The sequence below is a fragment of the Lissotriton vulgaris genome, chromosome 5, assembly GCF_964263255.1.
Source record: "Lissotriton vulgaris chromosome 5, aLisVul1.2, whole genome shotgun sequence".
Classification (NCBI taxonomy): domain Eukaryota; kingdom Metazoa; phylum Chordata; class Amphibia; order Caudata; family Salamandridae; genus Lissotriton; species Lissotriton vulgaris.
In genome coordinates this window covers 922938370-922951936 of record NC_141693.1, presented here as the reverse complement: position 1 = coordinate 922951936, position 13567 = coordinate 922938370, and the positions used below count along the sequence as shown (strand labels likewise).

The window sequence follows — 13567 nt, the reverse complement described above, 5'->3', positions numbered from 1 at the left end:
GACCTTGGTGGAGGAGAGTCGGAGGTTGTTGGGGCTCCGCTGGTGGCCGTGCGCTGGTCCAGTGCAGTCGAGATCGGGCCGCAGACCTGTTGTGGGAGGAAGTATGGCTAGCTCGAACCGCAGAACTAACCGCACCATCCCAGACATGCTTGTGAAACTCACTGGCAAGGGAGGGAAGGCGCATACGCCCCCCTCTACCCCGGCAGCCACAAGTTTGCAGCAACAAGAAGAGCAGGAGGCTCCCATCACACGCACCTTTCTGGAGACACTATGTAACACCCTCAGGAATGACTTCCAGGCTCTCAAGCAGGACATTGTGTGGGAACAGCGGGAGCTACGCCGAGACCTCGATGGGCTGGGGGAGAGAGTAGCGGCGGTGGAGGAGTCCAGTCATGCTCGCAGCGACGAGCTCACGCACTTGCAGCAAGAGGTCCTCTGCCTTCAAGAGCAGCATGTAGGCCTCCAAGCACACGCGCAGGACCTGGAAAACCGCTCACGAAGAAATAACATTAGGGTCCGGAATGTGCCACAGGGCGCCGAAGGGAACAGTGTTGTGGGATACCTACAGGCCCTCTTTCGTGCGGTGCTGGGAGAAGCGGAGGACTTTCCCGTTCGCATAGACCGTGCGCACAGAGTGGGACGACCGAGACGTGCACCGCCCCCCCCGCCCGACATGCTGGCCTATCTCCCGGACTTCCCGTTGAAAGAACGGATTCTTCAAGAGGCCCGGCGGCAGCAACCTTTGCAATTTCGAGGAGTGGCCGTAGCACTGTATCACGACCTGTCCGCCATCACGCTGCAGAAGCGGCGTGAATTCAAACCTGTGACCACCTTTTTGCGAGAGAAGGAAATACCGTACTCCTGGGGCCACCCGTTCCGGATCGTCTTTAAATGGCAGGGGAAACTACAACAACTTCGCTCCCTCCAGGACACTTGCTCACTTTTGAACATTGACTTGCCGGAGCCCTCCGAATCAGAGGATGACTCGCAACAGAGTTCTCAGATAAGGCTGGAGCAACGAGGACAGGGGGAATGGCGGATGGTCAGGCGGAAACACAGGCGGGGAGCCCGCTTGAAGCCAGACCCTGAAACGATAGCCCAGGAACGGGCGGCGGCTGTTCAGGAAGTGGAGCGAGATACCACTGTAGCCCCGTGAGCAGCATGAGAGGGCCACTGCTCAAACCTCGCTTTGGAAGGGAGGGGTCGGGGGGCCGTGAGAGGGCCGCCATAGTCACGTTTCCCATAGACACTCTTTTACGGACCTGTGAGACTCAACAGGGCCGGGACAATGGTTCAGTTCAATGGGTTCCAAGTTGGGGTTTCCCTGAGGGAGGAGGACTGGGAGGTAAGTGGGGTGAGGGAGAGGGGAGGGCCCCTGGGATTGGTTGAGGTTGCATCGGGGGGGGCAGTTATTTGGGGGGGAGGGTAGGGGGGGACGGGGTTAGTTTTGGGGTAGGGGGGGCAGTTGTTTGGGGGGGAGGGGGGGACCTTCTTGTCCGCTGGCACCACGAGATGGCGCTGACGGTTTATCCTTTAGGCCACTGATCCGCACTGACCAGAAGCGAGCCCGTGCCCTGAACCCAGGCTGATGTATCGCTTAACCATACTTTCCCTGAATGTTAGGGGGCTCAACAGCCCAAACAAGCGCAACGCGATACTTTCCTTCCTAGAGCGCTCGCGAGCTGACATCTGTCTCCTGCAGGAGACGCATTTACTGTCCAAAGATCTTCATAGGCTTCGGTCCCGGGCCTTTCCTGAGCAGCTGTTCTCGTCCGCCTCTAAGAAGTTAGTGGACGTGGCTATATTGGTGGCGAGGTCCTTTAGGGGGAGGGTGCTGCAGAAGGAAGCGGAGATCAAGGGCAGGCTACTACTCCATCGCTTCCAAGTGGCGGGGCAGACGCTACTAATTGGCTCAGTGTACGCGCCTAACGAGGGTCAGGAGAGGTTCCTACGCACGGCACTGGAGGCAGCCACAGTCAACACACACCAACACCTGCTGCTGGGGGGGACCTTAATTTAGTGTTTCATAATGTCACTGATCGCTCCAGCCAGAGGGTAGGCCAGGTGGGAGCCCTGTCAACAGAGGGGCACGCCCATCTCACAGACCTGGGACTGATCGATTTGTGGAGGCACTTGCACCCTCACGACACGGACTACACCCACTATTCCGCAGCCCATAAGACCTACGCGCATATAGACTACCTGCTTTGCTCGACTCTCCTCGCGGCGCGCGCTCAGGGAGTTGAGATACACCCGGCCTCGCGCTCGGACCACTCCCCGGTTTCGGCAACCTTCCTGGTGCCGGATACACCGAGCCCACAGCGACACTGGCGCCTCCGTGATGGCCTGCTGCGGAGCTCTTCCACAGTGGGAAAGATTAAGACGGCCATCGCCCATTTTCTACAACACAATGCTAACGGGGACACTTCCAAAGCTACTCAATGGGTTGCGCTCAAAGCAGTCCTTCGGGGCGAATTTATCTCCCTGGCGGCAGCCGACAATAGGGAGCGCGCGCAGAAAAGGGCCGACCTCTCGCAACGGGTCCGGGAATTGGAGCAGTTGCATCAGCGCGCCGGGGCAGCCAGGGCGTGGCGCCAACTTTGCGCCGAGCGGAAGATGCTAGCTGCACTAGACCAGGATGTCGCAGAATTCGCTGCGCTTCGTCTGAAGCATTCCTACTACACAGGGGGGGACCGATGTGAGAAATTATTGGCAGGTAGGTTGCGGGAACAAAGGCAACACCGGCATGTCCAGGCCATCCAGCCCACTCGAGGGGATTTGCTCACAAACAGCCCTGACATCGCGGCGGCATTTGGGGCTTTTTACACCGCTTTGTACGAGGCGGACGAGCTAGACTGGCAGCACGGCAGCGATGACCTCGATGGGGCGGCTCTCCCGTCTTTAACGGAGGCTCAATCCCAGTTCCTTGACAGGCCCATAGGCCTGGAAGAAGTCATCTCTGCGATCTCCCGCCTCAAATTGGGGAAATCACCGGGCCCCGATGGTTACTCGGTGGCCTTCTACAAAACATTCTGCCAGCAGGTGGCCCCCCTGTTACGGGACCTGTTCAATACCTTCGACAAAACCGGGACTATCCCCCCCGAAATGCTGGAGGCAGCAATATCAGTGATACCTAAGGTCGGGAGGGACCCTTCCCGCTGTAGCTCCTACAGGCCCATTTCTCTATTAAACGTGGACCTGAAGTTATATACAGGTATCATTGCGAGCCGACTGGCTCCCTATATGCAACAACTAATCGATCCCGACCAGGCCGGTTTCATCCCTCAGCGGCAAATGAGCGATAACACCAGACGCGTTATCCACCTTATTGAGACTGGCTCACACACAAGACCGGGGTGTATGCTGCTTACCATCGACGCAGAGAAGGCCTTCGATAGGGTGCACTGGCCCTATCTCGAGCAGACTCTTCGGAGATTCGGCCTTGGGGAGACAACCTGCACCTGGATCTTTAACTGCTATCGCCAACCCAGGGCGACGGTGCGGGTCAACGGGCATACCTCACAGCGTTTTCCGATTGGCAGGGGGACCAGGCAGGGTTGCCCGCTCTCCCCCCTCTTGTTTGCGCTCTACATGGAGCCAATGGCGCACAGAGTCCGGCACCATCCTCGCATCCGGGGCATCCCCTTCGGGGGGGACACACACAAAATCAGCCTCTACGCCGACGACGTCTTGCTCTCTCTGATGGACCCTATGCAATCCCTGCTGGTGGAACTACACTCCTTCGCGCGAGCCTCCGGCTTTAAAATTAACGTTGATAAGTCAGTGGCTCTGAATGTGTCCCTGCCCGCCGACGTTCTGACGGACGCCAAATCCGAATTTGACCTGCAGTGGTCAGCCTCCACAGTTTCATACCTGGGAGTCCTTTTGGCGCCGACAGTGCCAGGAACGGCTGACGCTAATTATGCCAAACTGAGCTTGCAAATCAGTGAGACGCTGCGAAAGTGGAACCGTCTCTCTCTCTCTCTCCTGGCTCGGACGCGTGGCGGCGATTAAGATGACGCTACTGCCGCAGATTCTCTATGCCTTTCAAACCCTTCCGCTACGCCCGCCGGCGGGTTGGCTGCAGAAGACCCAAGCGGACTTGTCCCGCTATGTCTGGAGCGGGCACCGCCCCCACTTTAAACAGCGGATAGCGTCTCTCCCACCGGCACACGGGGGCATTGGTCTGCCGGATCTCACCTTATACTTCCAAGCAGCACAACTGCGCACACTGGTAGAATGGTACCAACTTGAATCCAGCAAACACTGGCTCTTTCAAGACCAGGCGGTGGCTGGCCGCCCGCTCCAGAGCATACCCTTTCTACCGAGGTGTCACAGGCCTCCCAATCTGTACGCGTCATATGTAACAAGTACAGTGATGAAGGTTTGGGATCGGGTGGCTGTGCGGAGTGAACTTACCTCATTCCCTTCCCCATTGACACCCATATTTGGGAACCCCGATTTCACACCGGGCCTAGATCCACAGGCCTTCAAAGCCTGGAGACTCACTCCCTGCCGGGAGGTAGGACATATGTTCAACCTGGAGGGGGTCCTCTCCTTCCAGAAAGTGAGAGAAGACTAAGGGATACAAGAGGCGGACCGACTCGCTTACCTTCAGGTCCGGCACTGGGTCCTACACTCATCGGTTCGTCCGGGCGCGCAACGGTTTCTCACGCCCTATGAGAAATGGCTCCTCACGCGCACGTCGGAGAAGAAACTGCTCTCGGACCTATACCAACATCTACTCCTTCCACACATTCACACCTATCACCCGGGGAGGGCCAGATGGGAGGAGGACCTCGGGAGGCAACTTACTCAGAAGGAATGGGAAGGAATCTATCATAGAGCCAGACACTCGGCCTACCATACTGGCCTCACGGAGACCCTGACTAAGGTAGCCATGTATTGGTATCACACTCCGGCGCGCATACACCGGTGGGACCCCAGGGCCAGCAATCGCTGCTGGAGAGGGTGCGGGGAGCGGGGCAAACTTGAACACCTGCTTTGGAGCTGCGAGAAGTTGCGACAATATTGGTCTACCATCCTGGATCTCATAGACGCACACCTAGACACCCAGCTGCCTCGATTCCCTGCGTATGTGATTCTGGGCTTGCCAAACTCACTGATGTATCCCCTGAAGTCCATGAGAGGGAGGTTGATTGCCATAGCGCTGGGTGCTGCGGTACAAAATATTGTGGCGCGCTGGAGGGATCCTCAACCCCCAATACACCTTGGTTGGCTCCATAGACTCTGGATGGTGCTGGGGATGGAGAAGCTGTCCCTGACTGCGGCCGGGAGGGGGGAGGAGTTTGCTGACCTGTGGCGGCCGTTCCTAACCCTGCTCACAGGGGAATTTCGAGAATTGAGCTGCCCATGCTACCTACGGCTGCTGCGCCTAGCCGATACTCCTATCCCGGACCCCAAGGTCAAGACTCAGCGGCGCACACTTCAGGGCGGGAGAGTTCGGGTACTAGCTCTCTAGACCAGTTGTAACGGAAGGGATCGGGCCAGCTTTACTTAGCGGACAAGAAGGGGGGGGAGCGGGATTGGGGGGGTTGTTTGGGCTTGTTGAGGGTTAATTGAACTGCATGGATTACTACTGCTTCCGACTCATGCCAGACTTACTTGACGCGGCCGGCCCAACTGGGTTGTAGGCGGCTTGCTGTGTTTAACTATACAGATTGATACTTAGGCCCGCCTGGAGTTTCCTTAACCATTGTACATGGGTGACCGATGCCTTTACATGCATGAGTAGGAATGTTCTGTTGCTCTGAATAAAAACATGTAATACTAAAAAGTAAGAATGATTTCCATTCTTGGCAAAGATGACACATTTACTGACCACCATTAGCTTCTGAAGTTATGTCGGAATGGAAAAAGATGGGGTTATGGAGTAGAAAATGGGGAGCTCTGTGGAAGGCTAAGTGAAAATCGTTGACGAACCATGGTTTACAATAGTGAGTTCTCAGAAAATACTTTTTTCATGTCTGAAAAATCCAGCTATTCTCCTGTAAGTAAGTGAACAGCTTCTGCAAATGCTGAATGCGTTCAGCACACTGCATTTACAAAATAACTTAGAGAAACACTGGATGTGTTCTGAATCTAGTGGGGGGTCACTCCTGGTCAGTCTATGGATTATGCTATGAACTTAAGTTTCGATCATGTGTTGCAGAATCCTTAAATACTTTATTTTCCATGGTTTTCTATGTTCATATTTTTTAATGAGGACGAAAGTACAATAACAAAAAGTAGTGTTTTATAAGCCCCTTAGTTGATCACCCTCAAGCTACTGGTGAGGCATGTAAGTGAGTTAACATTCTTGGAAGAGACATGAACTTGATAAAAACAAAAACATTGTTGAAGGAAGTGGAGCAACTGTGTTTGGCTTATTGGATTTCTCCCAGTCTACACTTCAGAAAATACTCATAGCAGCTTATACTGGATGCAGTGCACAGATTTGAGTCCCTTGGCCTTCTCTGTTGTAGATAGATTTAGAGTGTAGAGGCTGCAGATTACAAAAAGCAGCCCATGCTTATCGCTACTTAACCCACATAGATAATGCTAGAGAGTACAAGAAAGGCACATGTCCCCTAACACGGTTGTCTTGTATTAACATCCAGAGTGGGTCTCCAGAATGGAGCTGTAACGGGGGTCCAGATCCTTTTCCTTTGACGAGGCTGGTTCTCACGGTTTCAGTCCCAGAGTTACCCTCATATTAATCATGACAACATGGAAAAAACTGATCTTTGGCCTACTTCTCTCCAAGCATATTTTCATAGCCTTGTTTGTATCCTATTACTTATTGTTGAATTCCATCACCAGTGTCTAAGTGCAGGGACTCAGAATGGTTCAACATTAAAGAGTCAATATCTGCAAAAATCTGAGCATAATCAAAAGCCCTAAAGAAGCTTCAGTGGATACCAGAACAAGTGATGGATCTAAAAAGGCAGCATGAAAACCACTACTGCAAGAAGAACACTGCAGGCAGAAAGGAAGAGGGTGGCAAACATGTTACTACTACAGCATCTTTGCCACAAGTTCCCCCAAAGGTATCCATGATAGGTGTTATTTAGAATGCATCTCCAAGTAGCATTACTAGGCTTAGAGGGTATCCCCTGTGGAATTGAGAATGGTGAAATGGCGTGAGAAAAGACATGTCTGAGGACCATGGAAGGGATGTGAAATGGATCTGTATTCTCCAGGCCCGCCTAGAGAGAAGCTGGCCATAGCTGTCATCCGTCGTGAAGTTACTCATGAATGAAAGGAAATGAAAGCTTAATGAACCCAGAGAATGCTGTAACTGTGGGGATTGTGCCACAGAAATTGATTCACATCTTATTTGAGCTTGGCGCTCATGCAAATCCTTTTGAAGGGTCTAAGACATGCTCCTACATACCGTCTACCTGGCACTTTCCCTATTAAGTGCAGAAAGCAATTGCCCTTGAAAAGCAATTCTCCTAACGAAACCAAGAAATATCCAATAATCAGATACACAGACAGAGGTGAAGTAATCATTCAGCGAACCGGGATCAGAAAAGCAACTGATTTTCACAGGGTGGCATTTTCAAGAAATCTAGAGAATTCAGCTTCTTGTGTGTCTGTTCACCACCCAACTTGTGTCCTTGAATCCAAGATTCTTCTTGCCATTTGGCACTAGAGACAACTTATCAGACTTATTCGGTACTGGTGTCGAGGACTGCCTTTGTTGAGGGTAGACAATCATGTAAAGTGACTGGCTTCTGGGTGGGTCCACGCTCACCTCAGGATCAACCTGGATGCAATAAGAATACAGCAAAGCAGAACCTTCAACAATGAAAACTGATTGTACAGTATATCAGGACAAACTCACAAGCTCCAGTCTAAGAACAATACTATGGTGCCTAAAGGCATGTTCTGCTGTAGTACTTTAGAGAAAGTGATTATGTAAATCTAAACTTTAGAGTGCGACGATAGAGGAAACAAATAGAGAACTAGCCCTGTGGGAACCTGCCTATCCTCCTGTCCTCTTCCGCTCTGACATGCTTTTCCTCTTCACCTGATGTGGGAATTGATGGATGCAACTTTTACTCAACTTGTGCTTTGTAGTGTGAAAATGACAAATCAACGCAAGTTTGAGGATTTCCAGGTAGGTGTTTTTTGATAGTCCACATTTAATGAGCATCACAGTAGGCATAAGAGAGCGTTCAGGGAGCGAGGCATGTGACTGAAGGTTGGTGACACCCACACCAGGACAACAGGGAGAAGAGACATAATCAAACATACCATTCTAAGCGCCAGCGCCTCGCAAACACATTGAGTTCTCTTGATGCAGAAAGAAAGAAGTGTACCTCTGAAAGACTGGATTAGGATTTGAATACATCTGGGGCCCAAATGTCCAAGGGATTTACTGTTCTTAAAGAAACAGGTATGACATGTGATGGTTCGCCAATTCATCCCTGAGATGAATATGAATGAGTTCAGAGGAAGGGGGAGTGGGAGTGAAGGTACCAGTGAGCAACAAAACCAACTTTACTCACTTGCAAAACGCAATCCACTTTCATTCATATCTGCGAAAATGTAATACATTCCGTTCATCAATTATTGACCTAATTGAAGGTCTACATCCTCAATGGGATATAGATTCTGCCAGGGTCAGTTTCACATCTCACACACAGTTAAAGAAACCCATACGAAGTTTTTTAACCTCAGAAGATGCTGGCAAAATCTACTATGATCATACAGCATAGACAACTAAGAAACTGCATAAAAAAATTAAGGGCGACCTCAAAAACATTTTTAACAAAGCAAAATACAGATTGACTGAGATCACGAACACTGTGAAACACAGAATGGATATACAACTACTAAAACATTATGATTTGTGCAATTTGGTGGGACCTTTTAGGGGGGTGCTTAGAGATATAAAACAGTCACTGAAAACCTAGTACATGCTTAAGCAGCTATTAGAAAAAAAGTAATTTCACATGCAAAAGAAGTCTTTTATAGTACTTCATTCTTCCAATACGCAAATATTGTAGGTATAGCTCTTTAAAAAGGAACTTGCCAGCCTGAAAATGCTCACCAAAAGATGCCATGCTTACAGTTTTTATACAGGTCATTTGTCACTTATGACACCTGGAGTAGAACCTGGTTGATTTGTCTCACAAAACATTAGGACTGGAGCTTCCAGCACAAATTAACATTTTTAGAGTTTAACTCACTCAGATGCCACACCAGTAGATGGAAGGGGATTAACTAAGGGTCTTAATAAAACACAACTTCTCGTTATTGCACTTTCATCCTCACTGAAAAATACGAACAAAAGAACCATGTAAAATAAAGTATTCAAAGAACCTGCAAGTAATGATCAAAACTCAAGTTCCATGTTCACGTCCCATTTCGTAGGTCCCTGGCGATCAAAACAGTGGTACAAAATGCATACAAATTAACGCATCCATCTAACTGGGCATCACGATAAGAGAAATATCCTTTGCAAAATAGTCTTCAATTGAAATTAGGTTCAGTGGTAAAGAGGTCCACTTCTAAATAACAGGCTGCTGGAAAAAATCATTGCTGGATTTTCACTGCTACAAGCAAAACAGAAATAGGTCCTAGTGTTCCCCATATACATTTAAAATAATTGTTGATCTTTTGCAATCATTTGTATGCACACAACCCTGCCACTAAATACAGCCCAGAGTGTTACAGAAGAGCTGTGAGTCCTGAGGCCCATGTGCAATGACTAAATGAGTACACACTGGCCATCACATGCACAACCCTCCTCGAACAAGGTTCATTTACATAGATGATAGGATTTACTTTATAGGTCTTCACAAGGTTAAGGACTTAAAATCCAACACCACTCCACCAATGCGCCCCCCTAAAGTAAGTAGTTGTAACGACTTGCGTGCTAAAGGAATGCGTGGTAATGAAGCGTTCATTCTATTGCCGGTGTTGATTCCGGCTTCGTAATAAAGGACGTTTCCCTGTAAATCATCTTCCTTTTTAACAGACAAGGGTAAGAAAGGCTGTGCGTTTTCTTCTAAAATCTGCACCGTATCCACCATCTATGTCACAAATGTAGACTCTCGCCACGCTACAAAAGTTACGAAGGGAACTGGGTCAGTGCCTTAGACTAAATTCCCAATTCAGATGTGAAGGCCCATGATGTAACACCCCAATCACACACACTTGACTACACTCTTAGCACCGGGCCACAGACAGTGGAGAAGTAAAGAGACTCTTGCTTTGCTGTTCTTTAATGAGCCAAAACAACTAGGGGCCATGTTTTAATAGCAAGGAATCGGCGTTTACGAAAGGACATTTGGCAGAAAAACACTCCATTATCACACTTCAACAGAAAAAGGAAATGAAGCGTTTAGCAATTTTACCACATGATCACATTTTAACAGAAAAAGTAAATGAAGCAGAGGACCGTGTCTTGAAGGCTTTCTGAAAGTTCAGAATTGTCGCATGTACAGCAAGGTCAGTGGAGGTTTCATTTTTGACGACCAGGAAGAAGAAAGGGTCTTTTCAAACTCAAACTAAACTATTTTCCCAGTTGGATGGAGAAAAGGATTGCATGTTTAGGACTTGAAAGAAAATTCTCCTATGGTAGGTGAACTAGAATTAAAAGCGGTTAGAGGTTCTTTCCCCAACATGGGGGTTTCTTTGACAGGCATGACAGAAGAATAGAGCAGGGCGAGAATCCCTCCCTGCCACCTCGAGGGAAGTGAGAGACCATGAGCACAGATCATACAGAGCATGTGTAGGAGGGCCTGGCCTTATCAAGAGTCTCATAACTACCAACCAATGCTTGGCAGTGAAATAAACGGATCTCAAGGTAGCAGGAATTCACACCTGAAGTATTCGGACATTCCTCTTTAGAGGCGATCTGTCCGTTTTTTGTCCCCGATTAAGATGAGCTTCCGACCTACCGAAGGAGAGGACTGTTGGCCTATTGACAGCAAGCAGCCATACATGAAATTATCCATCCGGCAATGGACTGCTCAGAAGTCAAGCAGGAGTGAAGAGCGCCAAAATTAAGGAAATGCTGCTTTTACTTGTATGTCTTATTTTGTTTAGTTAGTTCTCTTAGCATCTATGGAACGTAAAGACCTTTCTGCCATAGTACCTGGGGCTGGGCTGTCTAAGGGAACAATGTGAAAAGTGGTCAAAAAGAAGGGACTTTATTACAATGGAAAAAAAAACAGTACAAGTGTAGTGGATGCATTAAGGCTTAAAAAACTATCAAATTCGACCTCTACAACAGAAAGGTGATGGCGTACCTTAGATGTGATGAGAAAAATGAATCTAGTGGTGATGTTTCACAAGCATATTCACATTGCCAAACACCAGCCTGGCTTAGCATTGGCCAGCTCTGTTCACAAAGTAAAGTTAAGAATGATAAGAGATATGAAGAAATATTGCAGTGAGGTTTCGTAATGGGCGTTGAAGGCTGCATATACAGGATTCCTTTAGGTCGCTCACTTTGAAGCACTGAACACAGAATGTAAGTTCTCTTTCCAGATGAAGACTTTATTATAAGATGCTACTGCTTCTGAGAAAAGGCCAGCATCTCATTGGTGTTTCATCTTCAAGCAGTCACAAATAAAATGTGTTCCATAACTTATCCTAAGCCTCTCAGCTCAACTAATGCTAAAATAAATAAAAGTAGAAGTTCATTATTCACACTTCAATAAAATAAAGGAGTTAAGTTAAACTGGGCACTTACCTTTTTATTTTTTTTAGTTTATAAATTACGGATAACTTGACCGACCCGTTCATCTCCTTGGCAGCTTTTGTAGCATCCATCAATTTACTTAACACCTAAAAAATAAAAATATTAGTGGTGGAGACAGGTTTTCGTGCTGAGGTAAAAATTCCATACACAAGGCACGATTTCCAGCTGCAGCAGCGCGACATATCAAACTGTTACTGTTGCCTTGAATACCATACATAGGAGGGAGGGTGGCCAAAGCGTCTCTGTACAGCTTGGCAAACAATCTGGCTAAAAATAAATAAGCTTCAAAGAAATGTCATGAGGGGCACGCATAAAATATCCTTGAGGGGCAATTTACGCGCCAGAGTAGCAATTAAATGTCCTACAACAACATGGGAATTATGCCATAAAAGCAAACATTGCCTCCAGATCAGAAAATATTATCAGTGTAATAGAAGCTTCGAAATGATATGAATGTACCAATTTCAACCCACATATCAGTGTCAGGGGAAGATTAAACCCCAAGTGGTTGTTGGAAAAACTGGTAACGAATAGAATAGAGCATTTAAAACTGCATTTGGCAGAAAAGAACTAATGACAACGGTTTGAAAGGAAGTCTAAATGGGGGGTGACGATGCTAATCACTGTGAACTACAAAAGTAACCATTCTCACCACAGGTGAAGTGCTAGCTTCTCCCAGAACTGCACTCTGACTGGTCTATGCTGGTTTGTGCCCCCAGAATTGGAGCTAATGTTTCTCAGTGTTCAATGAGGGCTAACAACAGCTTCCAGCTAAGACCATTGTCCCATGCACACAGTAGAGCTGTTTCTGAGATGTAGGGGTTCAGCTATCATTAGTGCAGCAGTTTCAAAGGCATCGGGTAACAGAGACAGGACGGGCTTTCTATACCCCAGTTATGGTTAGATTTTCACTACTCAAGTGACAGAGAAGTCCAATGTGCTTGATTGCATTGGGACCCGGGGCACCTTTGTTACACTACCACTGACATGGTGACCACAAAACAACAGCTTTAAATGTCTGTGCATAATTTCTCCATGCCGCATGATCCTATTGACCCTTATCAGCTACTCCAAGCACCTCTGTGCCCTCCACACCACTTCACTCACTCATGTCCCCTTATCAACACTTTGTTACACTTGTCAACTTTTTAATTTTGCCTGCTCACTGGCTCTTGGTGTGCACCATGCCCACTGTATCTGGTACCATATTTGAAGCTAGAATCGAGGTTTAGCTGTTATTGTGGCCAATGCCGGAAACCACAACAGTGTTTTGTGACAGTATGGAGTGAAGCATTACTGTAAAGGACAGAAATATCAAACATTACAATGCGGGTCTTTACCCCATCGGGCAATACAACACATTGACCTTTATAATGCGCTGCAATACCCCACAGGGATTTACAACGCATGTCATTACACCAGATTGTATGTTGTAAAGTCTGATATTTTATATGTGTGTATATTTATACTTTTAGATCTGTCAACCTTAGGGTGGTCTTCCCCTAACTTTTTGCTTTACCCATCAATATTTTTCTTAACTCGTTTTTCTTGAAATTAGAACTCTGCACTTTACCACTGCTAACTAGTGCGTAAAAACTTTATTGTTTGATTAATTAAAATCATTACAATCATCCGTTTGTGGCATCACAGAATATTAAAAGTAGCATTCATCTGAGGTTGTTTAAGAGAGAAAAGAAGAAAAAGAAAAAAAAACCTAAATAAAATTAATTCACATGATTGAACAACTTATTAGTCATATTAAAAAGGACACTTGGGAACCGTTGTTGTCCCGTATGAGTTAGAGTCTAGTAAAAAAGAACACAGGGCGAAAACCAGGATTATGAA

The 13567-nt window shown here is 47.8% G+C and overlaps 1 protein-coding gene across 1 annotated transcript in view; it reads right to left on the bottom strand.

The window, feature by feature from the left end:
• The window catches only part of CFAP46 (cilia and flagella associated protein 46), a 1558477-nt gene that overhangs the window by 1274136 nt on the left and 270774 nt on the right, over window positions 1-13567 (bottom strand). Inside the window, exon 8 of the mRNA XM_086922533.1 lies at window positions 11714-11808. Coding sequence (XP_086778659.1) covers window positions 11714-11808 — 95 coding nt within the window. The remainder of the gene's footprint in view (window positions 1-11713; window positions 11809-13567) is intronic.